The 19,248-nt window shown below is 37.6% G+C and overlaps 1 protein-coding gene across 2 annotated transcripts in view; it reads left to right on the top strand.

Annotated features, from left to right (window-relative positions):
- ITCH (itchy E3 ubiquitin protein ligase) overlaps positions 1–19,248 on the top strand; it is a 64,790-nt gene that overhangs the window by 16,609 nt on the left and 28,933 nt on the right. For both annotated transcript variants that reach the window (XM_050907072.1, XM_050907071.1), the window contains exons 2-5: positions 11,309–11,399; positions 13,936–14,074; positions 17,286–17,410; positions 18,666–18,803. In XM_050907072.1, the coding sequence (XP_050763029.1) occupies positions 11,330–11,399; positions 13,936–14,074; positions 17,286–17,410; positions 18,666–18,803 (472 nt within the window). In that variant the 5' untranslated portion in view covers positions 11,309–11,329. The remainder of the gene's footprint in view (positions 1–11,308; positions 11,400–13,935; positions 14,075–17,285; positions 17,411–18,665; positions 18,804–19,248) is intronic.

The raw sequence follows: 19,248 nt of genomic DNA, 5'->3' as shown, positions 1-19,248 counted from the left end.
GTGCACAGGTTAACAGTGACTGCTTGTAACTATCTGCTTTTCCCTTGAGAAAATCCTCTTCCAAGGTTACCACTGGAAAATGTTGTTTATACTTTCTGGGTACTTTCTTTTTAGAAACCTAGAAATATAACAATGTTGTTTTTTAAAAGTGAAATATAAAAGAGTTTTTTACCCATTAGGGCTCTATCAATATGTCTGTTGATTACATTGCTTCAGTCTTTGTAACTGTCTTTTCTTCCCGTCTGAGGAAGGATGTCCCTGAAGTTACAGTACAGTTTTTTTTTTAACCTCTGTTTCTGCAGAGCTCCGTATAGGACATGGTTCATAGTGCAAGGAAGTGGAAGAATTAAGAGGGAAAAGCTGTAATTAATTTCTACAAGATGTGAGAGTTCTAATTGCTAGAACTCAATGCCTTTTTGTTAGAGATCTGTAATACCAGTCTAACAGTCCTAATAACAGGAATTGTGTAAGGTCAGAGGAACTTTGGTATTTGGAGGTGCTAAAAGGATATTTCCCTATGAAGGAAGAATATTGCTCATTCTGAGAAGTTGGTTCACTCTATAGTCAATCACCCCCAGTTCTGGAACCTTCACCTCTTCGGGGCATAAACTCTCAGATCGTAATACTGTCAGCTGGTAGGTTTCAGATCATGAGTTTAATTTGTACGTTGGAAGCTGAACTTCCTTTAAACCATCCTAAAAGAAATGTGATGCAACTGAAATGTGATGGTCACGGTAGACCAGTGTGATGGGTTAACCATGGCTGGCTGCCAGGTGTCCACCAAGCCGCTCTCTCACTCTCCCTCCTGTCCTGGTTTCGGCTGGGACAGAGTTAACTTTCTTTTTAGTAGCTGGTACAGTGCTGTGTTTTGGATTTAGTGTGAGAATGATGTTGATAACACTCTCATGTTTTAGTTGTTGCTAAGTAGCGCTTATCCTAAGTTAAGGATTGTTCAGTTCCCCGTGCTCTGCCAGCAAGCAGGTGTGCAAGGAGCTGGGAGGGAGCATGGCCGGGGCAGCTGACCCCAACTAGCCAAAGGGCTATTCCATACCATGGAACGTCATGCCCAGTATATAAACTGGGGGGAGTTGGCTGGGAGGGTCGGATCGCGGCTCAGGAACTAACTGGGCATCGGTCAGCGGGTGGTGAGCAATTGCATTGAGCATCGCTGTTTTTTTTCTCCCCCCCTTCCTTTTTTTTGTTATATTCCTTGTCATTACTATTATTATTACATTTCATTATTACTATTGTTGGTATTATATTTTACTTTAGTTATTAAACTGTTCTTATCTCAACCCATGAGTCTTACTTTTTTTTTCCTTTCTTCCTCCTCACCCCACTGGGAGGGGCAGGGGGAAGCGGCTGCGTGGTGCTGAGTTGCTGACTGGGGTTAAACCATGACACCTCCTCAGCAGAAGGGGGGAGAAAATAAGATTGAAAAAGCTTGTTAGTCGAGATAAGGATGTGGAGATCACTCATCAGTTACCATCATATGCAAAACAGACTTGACTTGGGGAAATTAATTTATTGCCCGTTAAAAATAGAGTAGGATAGTAAGAAATAAAAACAAAACTAAAACCACCTTCCCGCCACTCCCTCCTTTTTTTCCAGGCTCAACTTCACTCCTTCATTCCCAACTCTTCTGCCTCCTCCCCGCCCCAAGTGGCACAGGGGAATAGGGAATGGAGGTTGTGGTTAGTTTGTAACACTTTGTATCTGCCAGTCCTTCTTCCTCACACTGTTCCTGTGCTCCAGCGTGGGGTCCCTCCCATGGGATACAGTCCTTCACAAACTTCTCCAATGTGGGTCCTTCCCACGGGCTGCAGTTCTTCAAGAATTGCTCCAGCATGGGCCCCTTTCCATGGGGTGCAGTCCTTCAGGAACACACTCCTCCAGCGTGGGTCCCCCATGGTCCACAGGTCCTGCCAGAAGACATGCTCCCGCATGGGCTCCTCTCCATGGACTGCAGCTCCTGCCAGGAGCCTGCTCCAGTGGGGGCTCTTCATGGGCTGCAGCTCCCTTCAGGGCACTTCTGCCTGCTCCGGCGTGGGGTCCTCCATGGGCTGCAGGTGGATATCTGCTCTGCCGTGGTCCTCCGTGGGCTGCAGGCGGACAGCCTGCTTCACCACGGTCTTCTCCATGGGCTGCAGGGAAATCTCTGCTCTGTTGCCTGAAGCACCTCCTCTCCCTCCTTCTTCACTGACCTTGATGTCTGCAGAGTTGTTTCTCTCACATTTTCTCACTCCTTTCTCACACAGCTGCTGCACAGTGTTTTTTCCCTTTTCTTAAATATGTTATCACAGAGATGCTACCAGCATCGCTGATGGGCTCAGCTTTGACCAGCAGTGGGTCTGTTTTGGAGCCGGCTGGAGCTGGCTCTGTCCAACATGGGTGCAGCCCCTGGTCTCTTCTCACAGAAAAATTTTCCTGAAGCCTCATCACAGAAGTATTAAGATGAAACGTAGTTCTGAGTCAGTGCTGTATTGTGTTGAAGCTATATTATTACAAAAGATTTTTTAAAAAAGAGTTTAAAAGGCCAAAATGAATTTCTAAAAGCAGTGGTTTGTAAAATGCAGGAGTTAATCCAGTTAACGTCTAGTTAATACCAGTATATCCAGCAGTTTAAAAATCTATTTAAGTTTGTGGTAGTTAGAACAATGCCAGTTTCACTGTCTTCTCCTCTGTCTTCCTAATACCAGTTTAATTCTCTCTACTGTGGGTTAACACGCATGCCAGGTTTAATGTATCTTGTTTTCCGATGGTGGTATTTAAGAACCAACCATTTTAAGTATTGCTCTATTTCTAAGATTACAGCAGTGAACCAGTTTTAGCTTAGTGGTTTGCATATATGAATTGTTGTCCTCTTTGAAATGGATTGTACCATGAGAAGGAAATGGCTGAAATAAAAATAGACTATCTCTTTGTTTTCACAAATGGTTTTAATTATCTCGTGCAGCTCTCTGCAGTGGCTTTTCTTGCCAGGCTTTTTGGAATCAAGCAAAAGGCATATGATGTTCATGTACACTTTTGTCTTTTTTTCCCTCTTTGAGCATTTCTTAAAAGTTAGTAAAAGCTAACATCCTTTCAGTTAGGAAGGAAATTCATTGGCAAGTTATCTGAGTTGGTGGCAAAGCCTGTTTTGTCCCTTTTGTCCTGCCTACCACAGTTTTAGTCTAAGAACAGGTTGTGGTTGGGGAATTACTGATGTACTACTGAAAGGGGAAAAAACTGTCAAATTACATAATTTTTTTTCTTTTAATTTTGTATATTGCAGTACTGTTTCTTTACATGTCTTTTTTCCAATTCTTTTATTCAGTATCAAATACTATATGTATGTAGAAAAAAGCCACATGTAGTATTTCTGTTGAGGTGCAGGTTATGCAAGCAGGCATCTTGGTGCATAGAAATGCTAATGAATGAATTCTCTGTAATTTTGATGTAAGTCTTCGGTTTGGGAGGCCTGAAGACATAGCTTAATTTGGATTGCAAGCAGTGTTGTTGGAAGCGTTTTTCTCTGCAGGTTGAAGTTGATGGACCAGTTTTTCTAATCTGCGCAGTTTGCATAAGGAACACTGGTGATCCCTGGTATTGAGGTAAAAGTTACAGCGTGAATATCACTGGGTGTCTGGCCACAATGTTTCCAGAGTTATTCTGTCTTTCCTTGGGCAATCTCTTTGTTTTGATAGTCAGGTTACATGTTTTTCAGCTTTTCCGACTCAGAAACTTTGGATTCAGAAGAGTTTCCCATGTTCAGTTCTCTTTTGAAGTGGTAGATATTTAGGAAAAAGAAGGAATCAGCACCGAGAATTAGTGTTGCATAAATAATTGTCTGAGTGTTTTTAGAAAAGGTGTTTAAGGCTGTTAATCTATAGTTTTTTAGTCTTTGCTACTGTAATTTTAAATCTGTTCATGACACAGAATAGAGCCATCTTTTGATCCTATTGTAGGATATCAGTATGATGTCAGACTGATTATCATTCAAGTTGTGTATGAGGTCGCAGGAAATGAGTATAACAAAACTCAGTGTGAGACTTTACAGGAAGGGAATGTGGTATTTACTTTTAAAGTCTCTAATTTTACCTACTCACACTAATTCTCTCATACATTTTATTTACACTTTCTCTCACACTCGTGTACTCACAAGCAGCGGGACGTTTTTGTGTGTTGAGGTGGTATAGCCAGTGTCTCTTATGTGCAACACGGAGGATGGAACTAATGGTATCTGTCAACTGTTTATCATGCTTCGGGTTCCTTTTGGTGACAACAAACTACTTTATAGACGGGTATTTTATATCCTTTGGGAGTCAAGAGTTCTTTTACACTAGTCGTTTGCTTTAGAATCTGGCTTACTTCAGCCTCCATAAATCTTAAGTGAAGGCTAATGCTGGTTGTTTTTTCCTTATTTGGAATATCCATATCTTTATAGCTACAGTATGTTTTCCTGTTGGGCTAACAGGAAAAGGAATGACATATGTGATCTGACCTAACCCTGTTGGCACTCTCCTCTGTTTAAAGCAGAGACTCTTTTGCTGGCCAGTCATCTGTGCTGTAGTCTTATCAGAGTGAAGGCATCCTGGTCTTGACACGAACACGCCTCAGTTTATTCCTGCAAGAAGTGTCCTTCTTTATCAATAAAAGCCATTCTTTTAACCTTTGTTTTGCTGTTTTTTCTGATTTATACATGCACATTTCCATTCCTTCTTTGTTCATACCAATCTTAGCATCTCCATTACAATTCTCTACAAGGTATGTTTACTTGAAGCAGAAAAACATGCAATAGAAAGATTCAGGATGATAGTTATCTAGAATAGATTCAGATAATCTCACTCATAAAATATAATTAGACCTATTGATTTAAAGGAAATGTGACTTCTGACTGATATACCACTGTACTTTGAAAGGGTGTAGAAATGATAGTCTGTAGGTAGGCATAACAAGAAAGTGGTTCCTGTGTTGAGCCAAAAGTACAATGGATCATATGTATTGTATACGTGAATTAGGAAAAAATGTAAAGTATACATTTTTAAGACAGCATAATGGATGAAGTTTCTACTTCAATGTCAAGGATTTCTCATTAGCAAGTCCATAGTAGGGAAAGGACAGAAGTTGGGCACCTCTTCTCCTGTGTTCGTGGTTTATATATCTTGCTTTTCCCTCATTGCAGCCTCTGAAGGTCATGTCACTTGGGTTGCTTCCCAAACTGATTAAATTGTATTTCCCACAAATATATTTTTAGCTAGTATATTGAATTTGGCTCAAGTGTTGTCTTTGAGTCTGCATCTCACTCATTCTTATCAGAACAGCTGCCTGTATGTTAGCTTTGTAAATAGTTAAACTGAGTGTGTACGCAGCAAAAGGGAGGTGTGCCTGTAGTGCTAACTGGCATATCAGGGCTTGCTCTAATCTGGTGAGTAGAGTTACTGATAGCAGTAGAGATATGACAACAACAGCTCAGTAATTCAACCTAGAGTCTGTTTTTGGACCCAGTATGTGCTGTATTTCACATTTGTTCAAAAAACAATTTAGACATCTGGATTTTAAATTTCAACAGATGTATTATGGCAGAGACTACTTTGATTTTACTGCATTTTCAGTAAATAGGTGTAGTGCTGCTCACATGCAGTAATGGCCAAGGGAGCTAAGCTGCATTCTGCTGTTAAAACCCTCTTTGTTTCCATTCCTTATATAAATATCCCTTGATGCAAACCTCATAATTGCTTCCCTTTCCAACGTGTACTCAACACTCTTATAGTCTGTGTCTATTCTTTTCTTCCTGGTTGATTACTCAGCAGTTTCTTTCTGTATGTCTTCTTACTTGTTTGGGCAAAACTGACCATGTCCTTAAAACTTACTTTAGGGAAAAAAAAACCAATAAAAATGTAAACCAATAAAAACAACTTTGTCAAACCACTTTTTACTTTAAAGGTGAAACTTGAACATTTAAAGTAGCTGCAAATTTGCTAAACAAGTTGCCAAACTAGCTGTCTCTGCCTGGGCTTACTGGATAATTATATATAACATTTAAGAGAAAAGAACTTTTCCACAATATGCATGCCTTCAATTAAAAAGAGGCTTCAGTGTTTTGGGGGAAGGAGAGGAAGCATTTGTATTTAATTTCTCACACACAAAAAAGTACAGTTTTAATATAAACAGGTGACTTTCTCTGAAATGTCTAGTCTAATCTCTTCTTAATTGTCTGTAACTCACATACCTGTTGATAAAAAAATTAGTTGTTGTAAAGGGGACATGTTACATCTTACATGCAGTTTCTTAAACAAAACTTTGTATATTTTACACTTTTTCCGAAAGTCTGTATTCCTGTGTTACACAGTGAGGTTTTCAAAACCATTGTTAAAATTACTAGGTATGTTAAAGAAATTTTTTCATTATGCGATTTTTTTTTTTTACTGAATTATTGAAACAGCAAATACACTTTGAATTGGTACACCTGTAAAGAGCAGTTTAGCCTGTTCTTAAAATTAATTACTAAACATAAGGCTTACAGCAGCCAACAATGTGCAATTATTTCGGTATTTTTTAAATTATAAAAAGCATGTGCCAACATATTTTCAAAGCTATGCATGTATAATATACAGTCACAGGATTTCATTTTGACCTAGTTGTCTTCTATTCTTTCAAATAAATATGAAACAAAATTACCTTCTTCGATAAGTCAGTTCTTTAACAGATGAATCCCATCGCTGAATAAGTCACCATAAGTTAAATTGGTGTGACACTGAAGATCTCTCAAGCCTTTGATAGCATTTTTGTTCTATTTATACTCCCTGATTTTGTGGGGTAAGAAGCTCCTTCCCACCTCTTCCCTTACTTTGCTGTAACCCAGAAGCACTCAGAGCTGCCTTTCTCCCCACTATTTCTCGTGATTTCTGAAAAGAAAAATAAATGAAGATCCTCCCTTTCTGCCTTCCTTTTTCTGAAAATGTTTGTAGCATCTGGGCTGTGCTCCTCTAGAATTTCTTCTTTCTTCCGCACCATTCAGGCAGAAAAATCTGGTGATGAAGTTTGCTGTCTTGGATTAAAATGCCACTGAAGATGATGCAGTTTGGCCTAACAGCATCAGGTCATGCCATAGGGGAGGCTTCTGAGAAGGCATTCTAGTTAGAGGTAGAATTCAAAGAACTGAATCCCAAAAGGATGCGTGGACCGAGTTTCCTACTGTGAGGCAGATTTATTTTAAGCAATGTTTGTTCAAACCTGCCTGAGTACAAACAATGGCATATGCAATTATGAAGCTGAGCATAATTTATCTAATAATCTACACATTATAGTAGCATGTTATAAAAACAAACCTACCTGGGAGTAGGTATGCAGCCACTGAAGAAATTCAGGCAAGCATGGTTTATTTTTAATGACAAGAAGATATTAATTCTGTATTATTCTCTAGTATATGGTTTTATATGCCATATAATTTGTCTTGTTCATTTCTAAGAAAATTATACTTACGTGATCATGCTCTGAGTGTCTGTTATGCTGGCCCGCTCTCTCTGTCACAGCTTTCAAACCTTTCAACTAATGTTCCTAAATTTCAAATTCTGGCAGGTTTTTGGAAGTGGGTAGCAGCATCTGAGGGAAAAAATGGCAATATGAGCTTACTATAATTTAAAACAAAACCAGGGGGAAAAAAAAAGAACACCTCCCTACCACCACCACCAAACAAACAAACAAAACCAACCCAAACCAAAACACACTCAAACCAAATCCCTAAATATTTATGAAGATGTGTGTAATATTCTACTGCAGAAAAAAACCTGAGTATGTATTCTCAGTTGTTTGGAGTGACAGTTTCAACTTGTGGAAGTACTTGTTGCATTACAATGAATTTATAAAGCAGACATACCTAGTTTATAATGATTTCTCAAATTATATTTTTGTTCATAAAATGATTGATTATAACATAGTTTGAAGGCAGTCATTATACTCCTTTCCACTAGCAAGGGGTCCAAAGGTCTAGTACAGTTAAAATGCTTGTTGGTGTTCACACATGATGGCCTGTTCGCATCCAGTTGCTGACAGAACTGTTTGTCTTAAAGACATTTGCTTTTCACAGAATCCTAAATGTTGTTTCTATTGTAATAAAACTAGATGGAAATATTTAATAATGATGGGAGAGTGTATGTTGTCTTATTTTGTGATTAAGTTTATAGGTAGCTCTAGGCTGGTTTTGAGTTGAAATCATATGCAGTGTTACCATTAAAAATAGCTGTTAATACAGTAGTTTCTTACCAAACAGATTTAATTTGTGTGTGTATTTGTTATATAAACAAAGAGGAATTAAATGCTAAAAATTAAGTTTAAATATAGAAATCAGCTGGATGTGTGAGACTTGTGGGATTATTGTCCTTTGCAATCTCTTTGTGCTTCCTCAAAGTGTAATTCATTAATCATAACGGATTCTTATTTGACTAATTAATGTATTTTAGCCTTGTTTCCTAAGAAAATGAGGTGTATACAATTTCACCTGCCAGTCCTGTTCTGCTCTCTTCTTCCCCTTTTCCTGTGTGTTGCACTACAAACTTTCTTAATTGCTAATCCATTCCAGCTAAAAATTAATGGAGATGGAGGTATCAAAGTTGATTAAATTTCTATGAGTTATGAAAAATGTGGATAGAGTATATAAATGCACGGTAGGGAAGAGACTTAAATTAGTGCCTAGCTGAGAGAAGAGCTGCAGTGTGAGCTCAGTGATTATTTCTTGCTGGATGCCTGGCTTGGAACCAGCTATTCTGCTTGCCGAGTCTTTTTCAGCTGGCAGTTAAGGAAGGCGGAGGAGGCATTGGAGTCAAGGTATTCGAAAACATGAAAAGAGAGAGAGGGCTGTTGAAGTGCAGGGCACAGGTAAATTGTTGCTTGCTGCTTCTTCCTCTGGAACTCTCCTCCTTTTTCCTGGTTAACTAATGGAGCTTGCTTTAAGTGAAGAGCCTCTGGATTTTAGCAAGCATGCAGTAAAATAAGACTCTTCAGTTCTATTGTTCGAAAATAATTAGAAACTTTATGGTAGCTGAGAGAACTAAACAGTGTGTAATTTAGTTTCTTTTTTTTTAGAAGTATTGGGAGGCAATAGATTCTTGAAATTTTACTTAAGCTAGTTGTTAGTGAAAACTGTCTCACTACATACATACTTGCACATATACATGTGCTAACTCAAATGTTTGCAGGACAGTCATTTCAGATGTGATTAAGCTGCTAGAATTTTTTCTGCATATTCTCAATGAAAATGATCGAATATTAATAAAATTGTTTTAACGAGTGTATTTTGCAGGCTTAGAAATGAAAGTTAGCTTTAACATGTGCTTCTGAATGAATGTTGTATGCCGTATGTGCTTACTGTATGACTTCAATTGACAATTATCACCTTCAGTAATTGCATTTGTATTATGTGCAGTGTTATTTCTCCAGGTGGAAAATAGCAGCTCTTCTGTAAATGCAAACTCCTTTAGGCTCTCCAGTATGTCTGTATTGGTCGAGGTGCTATTCAACAGCTTTCTTGAAGCATAAAGGATACCTAGTGAGTTTGGTAGAACTAATCACAGGATCAGAATTAAGAATTGTCCTCTAAATCTTTTAAATTTAGACTACTTTTGAAATACTTATATTAAAAGCTTTTTCACTTTAGCAGGATTTAGATTTGTGTGATTCACATCTGGAATCTAGTAATTAACAGTACTGAACTCCACTAATAACACTGTACACTATTTAAGCAAGTCATTAGTACTTTTTTTGGCGGTGTCATATTCTCCGGTAGTTAACACTAGCATCAGCAAGCTGTAGGATGCAAGAACTTCCCATTTTACCACTTTTGAAATACCTGTGGAATTATCAATTTCACGGTAATTGTCACAGTATACAGACTTTTGCTTCAGACTGCAGCCTCTAAAAAGAAAGTCGCAATATTCAGATCCGGTCTCCTTTTACAAATTCTGTTTTGCATGGAATGCAGAGGATAAGACATGCAGTTGTTTAGACTGCTTGTGGTGTTATCAGTTGGTAAGTTCATAGGTATAGCCTTTTGTACTCAAGATACAGATAGCAGCAGCTTAAGCTAACACGTTACTTTCCTTGTTGGAAAGAACATTGTGTGCAGAAAATGACCTGAGAGCTGGCACATGATATTTGATCTGCTTTGGGATTCAGATTCAGTGGCTGACCAAAGATGCGCAGCAGTGGGCTGGGAGATTTGCACATGCTGATTAGCCAACACCTTGGCCAGAGTAGCTGAGCCCAAAGAGAGATAGGTCAGACGTGTAGGTGGATGAATGGTTTTGCAGTAGGTTATGACCACAGAAGGCAGTGAGGAAATGGCACAAAGGAGGGAACATGGCATGAGAGGGGTGCAGTAAGTAGTATGGAATTTGTATCCAGCAGGTAATTTGGAGTCTTCAATAACCCATTCATTTTCCAGTGGGTATATTTAGTTTAGTTGGTAAGGGATGTTGAGCTGAAAATGTGTTTTAAAAATGAACAAGTGATGTCTATTTTTAATGTAATAGCACACTATTTCATTTCTGTCTGTTAATATCGGAGCTACATGATGCATATTGTCCACTTTCTCCCCCCTGTCCCCCAAAACCAAATATTGAATTGAATTAAGTTCAAAGAGTAGTAGGAATACCTGCTTGCTTTGGTGCTGGGAGGATCAGGCTAGCACGGGTGTGAGGATTGGGGTGCGGTAAGAGGGAAGGTTGGGCTGTAAATGAAGGTTGTCTTACCCTCTTTCAGAAGTGATATATTTCCTCTTTTAGTGAAGTGCTTTGTAGAATTACAGGCCCTGTCTGTAGACTTGATCTAACCAAGTGAAAACAAAAGACATACAGAAGCAGGTTTCTCTGAATTTGAAATTCACTTTTTAATTTAATAATTCATTTTCAGTCTTTTTCCTATGCTTGTGGATTGTGGTTTGTTTTTTCTTTTTAAACCAATTAATACTTGACATGGGAAGATAAACTTCTTACCCAGGCCTTACGACATCAAAATAGGCAGATATTTTCAGAGATAAGAGGTACAGCAAACTTTGCGATTAGAACATCATTCACTCTCAGTTAATTGACAAATTGAAGGGACAAAGTTGAAAGACCTCTTTTGCGTAGGACATGAGTATTTACAGATCATATAATAGTGGAGACTAAGCCCTTTGTAAACCATTTTCTGTACTTTGGGAAATGGAAAGGAACTAGAAAGAAAACAAGTGTGGTGGTTTTGTTTGCAGTATAATGTATCTACATGTCAAAAACCAGATGATTTAATTTTTAGTTTCTGAAGATTCAAATGTTTACATTGTCTCTTCATCCAGATTCAAGATCCAGTCCGTATTATGGCTGGCAGTGGGTCCAGATCAGGACCATCCAGTGGGTTTTCCATGAAATCACAGCTTCAAATCACTGGTAAGCCTTTTGAAAGGATATATCTTTTCTGGTTAGAAATGTGAAAGTGTTTTTCCCACAATTAAATGGAAGTTACTAGTATGTTGCATTTCGGGAAGTTTTGAGTTGTACAAAACCCAAGAGAAAAGGCACACAATAAAATTGATGGTGTTATGCCATCATTACTTGGCAGAAATACAGCTATTTTATTCAGAATTTTATCTAAAATGTATTTTGAAATGATACATTTTTGTGTAAAAAAAAAAAAAGTGGTGAAGGAATAATTCATTTTGAATACTGTTGAGTAAATTATACAGAGCAGTCCTCTCTGAAATGTAATAACGTATTATGATACTGCTTTCAGTTACTAATACTTGACATAATATGAAATCTAACACTTTCTCCTAACAGTCTTTTGACATCTCAAGCTAAGTGAATCTGAACTGCTGTTCATTAAATTTGACTTATTGCTTCTCCCTTGTTACTTGTTTTTATGGCCACCATTGTAAAGGAGCTTTAATAAAAGTGTTAGGGAGAATATTACTGTAATTGAGCACCTGTAGATTGCGTAGGAATGGATTTACATGACATGCCTTGCTTTTTGTAGTGCCCCACCAACAGAGCAGCTGTTGAAACTTAATTACCAAGTTTTCCTCACTTTTGCTGTCTGACAGATTTTACTGAAGCATAAAAGCTGAAGTCTGGGAATAGGAGATCTGTGGATGTATGCAGTTTAGGTTGAGAAGCATCAAGGGTAAATTTTGCACCGTCAGTGTGGAAGATCTGTGGGTATGTGCAGAAGTTTCACAAAGTTGATACTGTGGGGATGAAAAGAATTGTCAAAAATAGATGGGAAAGCTTTAGACTACAAAGGAGGTTGGAAGTGAATAAGTTATACTAGCTCTAGCTGTCACACTGAGGTCACAAGCTTGTTTTTTCTCAGTAGGCCATGAGACTTTAAGAGAAATCTTGTCCCTACAGGTTGATATTGGAGAGAAAAATTGAAGAGGTTTGGAAGGAGGTACATCTTCCACATAGCTATGGAGAGCAGGATTAAAGTGGTGATTGCTGTCTAAGGCTTGCTCCGTTCAAGGCCTGTGACTTGCATAAAGAAAATGAAGTTGAAGAAATGCCTCAGTGTTTAGAATTGAGACTGTTAAGGTGTTTGAACAGTTCTTAATTCCTGTAGAAGTTCAGCCACAGTCTGCAAGCAAACTATTTCCTGTGCAAGCAGGCGTTACCTTTTTGTAGACATTTCTGTACAGCAGCCCCCACCTGCCCTACCCTCACCTCCCTGTTCTGCTGTCTTCATTAGTTTTAAATGAACTTTCAGGTTGTCTGGGTAAGAACCTTGAAAGTAGGTGCAAGACTGCTGATTTATGCTGCCTCAAAGTAGGTCTTGATGCCTTTGAGATAGCTACTGATGGTGAGGCATGAGATGCTGTAGTATAGAAGTACTGGAGACATGAGGGGAAGGGGAGCTATTTGTGAAAATTAATGTTAGCTAACTGAAGTTAATTTCTGTAAGATGTCTGTAATATAGAGAGAAAGAGTCTCCCTTGGGAGCAGTTCAGAGCAGTTTATACTAAGCTACTTCTCTAAATCTCTAAAGGAGCATAGACTATAAAGGGACTCTAGGTAGATTAGCCATATGGGCTTGAATTAGTCATCTTTTTTTAAGGATGTAGTGCAGCTGAGGTGGGTGACGAAACACAGGAGACCAAGTTGTTATTTGTTAGAACAGAGTGGAGTTCACTGGCCAACTGGAAATGATAATATCTTTGTCTTAAGTAGTGTTTCGTGAATTTAGTGTAGACTGAAGCACATGTGTGCTGCTTTGGCTAAATGGAGGCAACAGAGCCACAGTGTTTGGAAAGACAGGAGTGTTGCAGTCAATGATGTTGAATGTTTAAAAAAACCCCAAACCACCAAAAACCCCAAAACCAACCAACCAAAAACCCAAAACACCCCCACCCACCCACCCCCCAATTAAAGCTCTAGAGCTGCAAGTCCTGTCCAGGTTTTGTTGTTTCTAGAACAGTAGGTAGTTATTGGAACTCAGAGTTTGCCTTTAGTTAGCTTTTCTGTAAGTTTGCTTTGATACAGAAAACTTAACACAAAGTTCTTTTTCTTGATGATATTCTTTTCACCAGAAGTGGTGGCAGTTTTCCATGGTTCCTTAATAAGAGAGAGAGAAATTATGTTTTGAGCTTTTTAACAAGCAAGTGTAATAAACTCCAGGAATTCTCTTGGCTGATGATAGACAGGAGGAGGTTGTAGAGGATTTTTGTGGATCTTCTACATTATTAATTAATTATAATGTCTGATGTTATAGAAGTACTGTTGCATGTTTTAGGCATTTGTGTGAGCTATAGCATTGTATAAAATGATCTGGAATGCAAGAGCATTTTTGTCCATCTAATGTATTTTTTTTTCCTTGAGCTTTATTGTCAGGCATCAATGACCTGATACTTGAATACTGAAGCACACAACTAAAAAATATTATTTGCAATTGAAATCTTATTGAGTAAATTATTATTTTTCTCTTTCTTAACAGTCATTTCAGCAAAACTAAAAGAAAAAAATAAATGGTTTGGACCTAGCCCTTATGTGGAAGTCTCAGTAGATGGACAGTCAAAGAAGACAGAAAAATGCAACAACACAAATAGTCCGAAGTGGAAACAGCATCTTACAGTGTAGGTTTGATGGTTTTGTTTTCCAATTTATTTGAGCTAAATTAAGGCAATTGACAGTGGACTTAAGGGTTGCATTTTTATTTTAAGCAAGGCATTCAATGTTACATGATATGAAGATATTTCTGTAATTTTTGGAGCAAATATACTACAGTCTGGAATATATATTTACAAACTATTGCATTATGTCCTATGGAAAGGACCCAGTGCTTATGAAGGAATATATTCTGTATTAATGTATGTGGCATATCAAAGGAGCTTTAATTCTGTGAGTGGTAAGGGAAGTAAGGTAATTTGATATTAAAACTGACAGTCCCATGCACGTTTTTGTTGTCACATTTAAGGTTACGGTGTTTCAGAAATACCGTGGCTGAAAAGTGTAGCTGTTCTTTGTACACCACTTTGTTGTGTACCATGCCATAGCATAGGTAGTTAGCTCTGTCTTGCGCACGTCTAAATTCAATCACAAGTACAAAATTCCTGATTAATTTGTGCCTTCAGAGTACAAAACTAACATTAGATTCAAGATGAACACAGTTGTTGATGTTTGCTTGGCCCAGTATTTGTGTTGTGAGATGATAGGAAGTATAAAGCACAGAAAAAAAAATGATCTGCAGCTTCTATAAAATTTATTTTTCTCTTAAGAATGTGTCACGTGGAACACTGGGATAAAGGTCAGTCTTGGGTTTGCACATTTGCTTATGCTTAAATTCTAGATTATTATTCTTGAGGCATCTTGAACATTCCTGCCTGATGAAAACCTTTTTTGTGCCTGTTCTTTTCTTGTAATTCAGATTATTATGACGTTTTAGTTACTACTATTTACCTTACTTTCCACTGCAAAGAAGTATTTTCAGAAAAAGAAAACCTTGGGCTTTACAGGCATATCAATGTGCAAGAGCAGAATTTTCTTTTCGCTTTTAAAGCCTGCCTTTTTCTCTTTCTTTTTTTTTTTTTTTTAAATTGAAATGTTTGTGGCTTGTGCTGTGCGAGTCCACGCAGTAATACATGGGCAATTTTTGCTCTTGTTCAGTAAGCGCCAAACAGAGACACCCAATGCATATCAATTGCATTGAAGATTACACTAATGCTACATGGAACTTAGTGGAGTAAGTTAATTGTTTTTTAGGGAATATTTTGACACAACTGCTTACATTCAGATTCAGAATAAAAAGGAAAAGTGTAATGGCTTCTGCAAATGGGTATGGACCATGGGTTCCTCTTCTAGGAGGCAGTCTTGTTAGGCAGAGCTGCATGTCCTGAAGGGACTGTCTGACTCTGAAAGTCTGGACTTATCAACCATATACTAGTGAAACTATCCACTGAGAAAATAAACAGTCATTTATAATACTTGTTTCTCACAATTAAAATAATTTAAAAATAAATAAATGTTAGAATGTTCCTTATAGAAAAAGAGTATCAGTATTAAAAATTACTTTGAAGTTTCTGTTAGGGATTTTTTTTTAAAAACCAGACATGTTCATACAATGTGAGCAACTGATACTGACGTAAATTTGTTTCTCTGTTGTAAGGCTTCTCAAAACTGAAGGGAGCATGAGGGGCAGGTGAATATTTTACCTTTAAGAGCAACTTTCTAGAAAAAAAATTTTGTGAGTCTATTATTAATTGTAATATCAGCTATTTTGTGATGCCTATCTTTCTGCTGTTGTCAGAATACTTTTAGGAAGGAAAAAGAAAAATCTAGGCTTTTAGGTTTTTCTTATCACTGGGAGAGTTCCTTTATTCTCCACGAAGTGTGTGTGATCAGGCAAAATCTCAGCTGTCATCATCTTGCTGCAAAATGTTTGGTGAGATTTAGCAGTTTTTAAATGAGCATGGTTTGATTCAGTTTGTTTTGGAGCTAGAGGGAGGAAGACTAAGTAACTGCTGTGGCAGAAAATATTTCTGTTTACATGTGTTTCTTCTCCAGTAAGGGGCTCTCCCAGTACATAACTGCTGGCATAGATCTGGGAGCGGAGGGTCTTACTGCATAGGTAATCCTTGATCAGGAGCTTTCAGGTTTAGGGAGTGACTCTGCTGATGGCTTTTCTAGGAGCAGAGATGTACCTTCTCTGCCACAGGTTGACAAATTCAAACTGTCTGTCTGTTTGGCAGAGGCTACAGTATTGAGGTTTTATGACCTTACCAGCCCACAAGATTTTTCAGAGAGAACTTTGGCTCTTGTTTGGACTATGTAGAGGCTTACATTGCCACTGTTTGTACTGTGCCTGCTCTCTGGAAGGCATCTTTCCAGGCTGTAGCACCATGCTTTGAATGAAGTTCAGATTTTTGTGTCACTAAAAGAAGTAAAAATTTAAGAAAAGCCTCAGGGAAGTGAAAGGGGGGTAGAAATAAATGGTTGAATTCTTCTTTGAATTACTGCATTTGGAATGAAGAGAAACTGTTGTGATAGTTGGATCCGCGAGGGACTTCTCTGGTAGTAAACCTGGAACCAGTTCTCCAAGGACATAATCAAATTAACACACTGTAGAAGTAGTACATCCTACTCCTGGAAATGGTGAGGGAAGTTTCTGAATTGTTAAGCCATGGAAGATGTAGTGTGTTCTTCTGTTCTCAGTAAATGCATTGTGAAGCCAGAAGAATACTAGTAAAATGTTAAATAATTTTGTATATATTCCTGCTTCTTTGTCATAATATGATGTAAGTATGTGCCAGCTTATTAGGGGAACAGTCATCTTCTAAAAATACTTAAAATAATTTTTAGTATTTCCGAGTACTTCCCTTTTTATGGGATGTCCTAAAACTTTCTGTTAAACTCTTCAGAAAGCAAATTTGCTGTCTTCCCGCTCTGTGAAAAATTCTCATATCAAGGTACGCAAATGCTGAACACTCATGAAATGTGAACCTGCAAGAATCAGTCTTTCTTTCTAATCCTGGTTATGCTCCAGCATAATTGTTGTTGGTTACATTACCAGCTAATTGTGAGCTGGTAGTTTTTCTGTAGATATTTCCCTTAAACTAGGCATAATAAAAAATGTACTCAGTCTGTGAGCAGTCTTGCAACAGTCTTGATTTACGTGACATATAAATGTGACTGCATACTAGAATGTGATAATTAGAAATGGTTTGATGTTACCACTATTATTTCTTTGTTTTTAAATAATTTTAAGTGACAGCTGAAGTAGATTGCTCGGTTCACCCACTTCCCCTGCCAACAAATGCCCTTACGCAGTGCTCAACTTTTTCTTTTCAGAATTGTTACTCCTGTAAGTAAATTAAACTTTCGAGTCTGGAGCCATCAAACATTAAAATCTGATGTCCTTCTGGGAAGTGCTGCTCTGGATATTCATGAGACTTTGAAATCAAACAGTATGAAACGTAAGTATAAGATTAACAATACTTTGGAATGCTGCAGAATTTGTCAGGAATTGTCTGTTAATGAGTGCTGTGTGCAACTCTGTAGACAGCCCTTAAGAATTCTTTTGTTGCTACAGATTATGCATTTATGAGCTTCCTCCTACTTTTTCAGTGTAATCTTTTTTCGTTATACACAGTCTGCTATGATGTAATTGAAAACATGGTATTTTTCACTTTGCTAATATGTGCAAGAGTGAAAGCCTAATTAAAGAAAAGAGTGTTTCCTTTTATGTAGCTTAAAAATGAAAACTCTGATATGTTGCTGGTGCTAGACCAGGAAATGTGTAAGTTATTTTTGTTCTAAATAGTGTTATAGGGATATGTTGTATTATTTCATACATCTTAGAATTAGTTATCCTTTAGGCAGTATGTGCATCTTACGAAGCTTGAAAGAGAAATACAGAATTCTACACCGTTACAGAATTTATATTGCTACAGCATATAGCTTTGTGCTGTCATACTTATGTTCTGTCCTTTAAAGAAGTGTTTGCTTCCGACTTTCAGATGTGGGCATTGTAAATGCAGCATGTTGATAGTAGTGTAATAAGCTGTTCTCCTGACAGTGTGTTACTGTCCTGCTGAATCTGGGTGAAAACTACCTGGGGTAACTACATTGTTCTATCTGACACCAGATACCCTGCTGTAATTCCCTGGATTTTGTTTCAAACCATTTCATCAAGAACGTTTATTACCATTCTGTTTCACTGAAAAACAGTTATTTACCCTGAAAATACCTTTGGTCTGGGGATATGATGCAAAATCTCCATTTTCTAAATGTGAATCTTGATGTCATTAGATAAATGTGAAATATTTTAATCAGAAGATAGAATTGATATCTGCTCTGTAAGAAGAATAAGGTGAATTACATTTCCTAACTATAGGGTTTTGAGAAAGGTGTCTTAATTGCTTTAAAAGTGTGGGCAGAAACGTTAGATTCAATCTCTGCTGTAATGATACTCCTTTCTTTAGGCAGCAACAAGCTTATGCTCCAGTTTTCCCCTTTTTGTAGAAATAATAACTTTGTACTGACATCTGGAAATTACTAGTTTTACCACACAAAACATAAAAAATTATGGAGAGACAGAGCTGTAGTTCTGGGGTTTGTTTTGGTTTTTTCCCCTTGATCACTGTGGTCTATGATTGGCTTCTTGAATAAAATGCGCTTTTTTTTGTCATGTAGTAAAATAAACTCCCATTCTTTTCTGTACTTTTTCAGTTGAGCAGGTAGTGGTGACATTGCATCTTGTTGGTGACAGAGAACCAGCAGAAGTGGTAGGAGATTTGTCTGTCTGTCTAGATGGGATGCAGGTAGATCCTGAGCTCCTAAGCAACGGTGATGCCTCAAGTACAAGAAGTAAGTAACTTTCCCTTCAAATGTGCCCTCTACATATACCTGGTATACAAAGCTTTTTTTTCTGGAAGCTTTGAAACAGTGTTTTAATAATCATAATAACAGCGGTTTCTATAACTTCCTGTTTGTAGAGACCAGAACTCTTAGGCATTTTTATTTGAGGTGGAACTATAGTCCACAGTGAAGATTTTCAGCCTTACTGTAACGAAAATAAGATCAGCATCTTTATTTTCTGGACTTTGCTAATTTGTATCTAGCAATCCCAAGCTTTAATGAAAGCCTCTAGCTTCCCAGAATGTTTAATAACTTCATAAACAGAAAAGATTATAAAATAAGTTAGTTTGATCTCATCATCATAATAATCTCATCGTCATCATCATAAGTATTCTGCTCACTAGGAGACATGCGCTTATTTCGTTTTTCTTAAAATATCTCATTTAAATAAATT

The sequence above is a fragment of the Gymnogyps californianus genome, chromosome 17, assembly GCF_018139145.2.
Source record: "Gymnogyps californianus isolate 813 chromosome 17, ASM1813914v2, whole genome shotgun sequence".
Classification (NCBI taxonomy): domain Eukaryota; kingdom Metazoa; phylum Chordata; class Aves; order Accipitriformes; family Cathartidae; genus Gymnogyps; species Gymnogyps californianus.
This window is presented reverse-complemented; position numbering and strand designations above follow the sequence as displayed.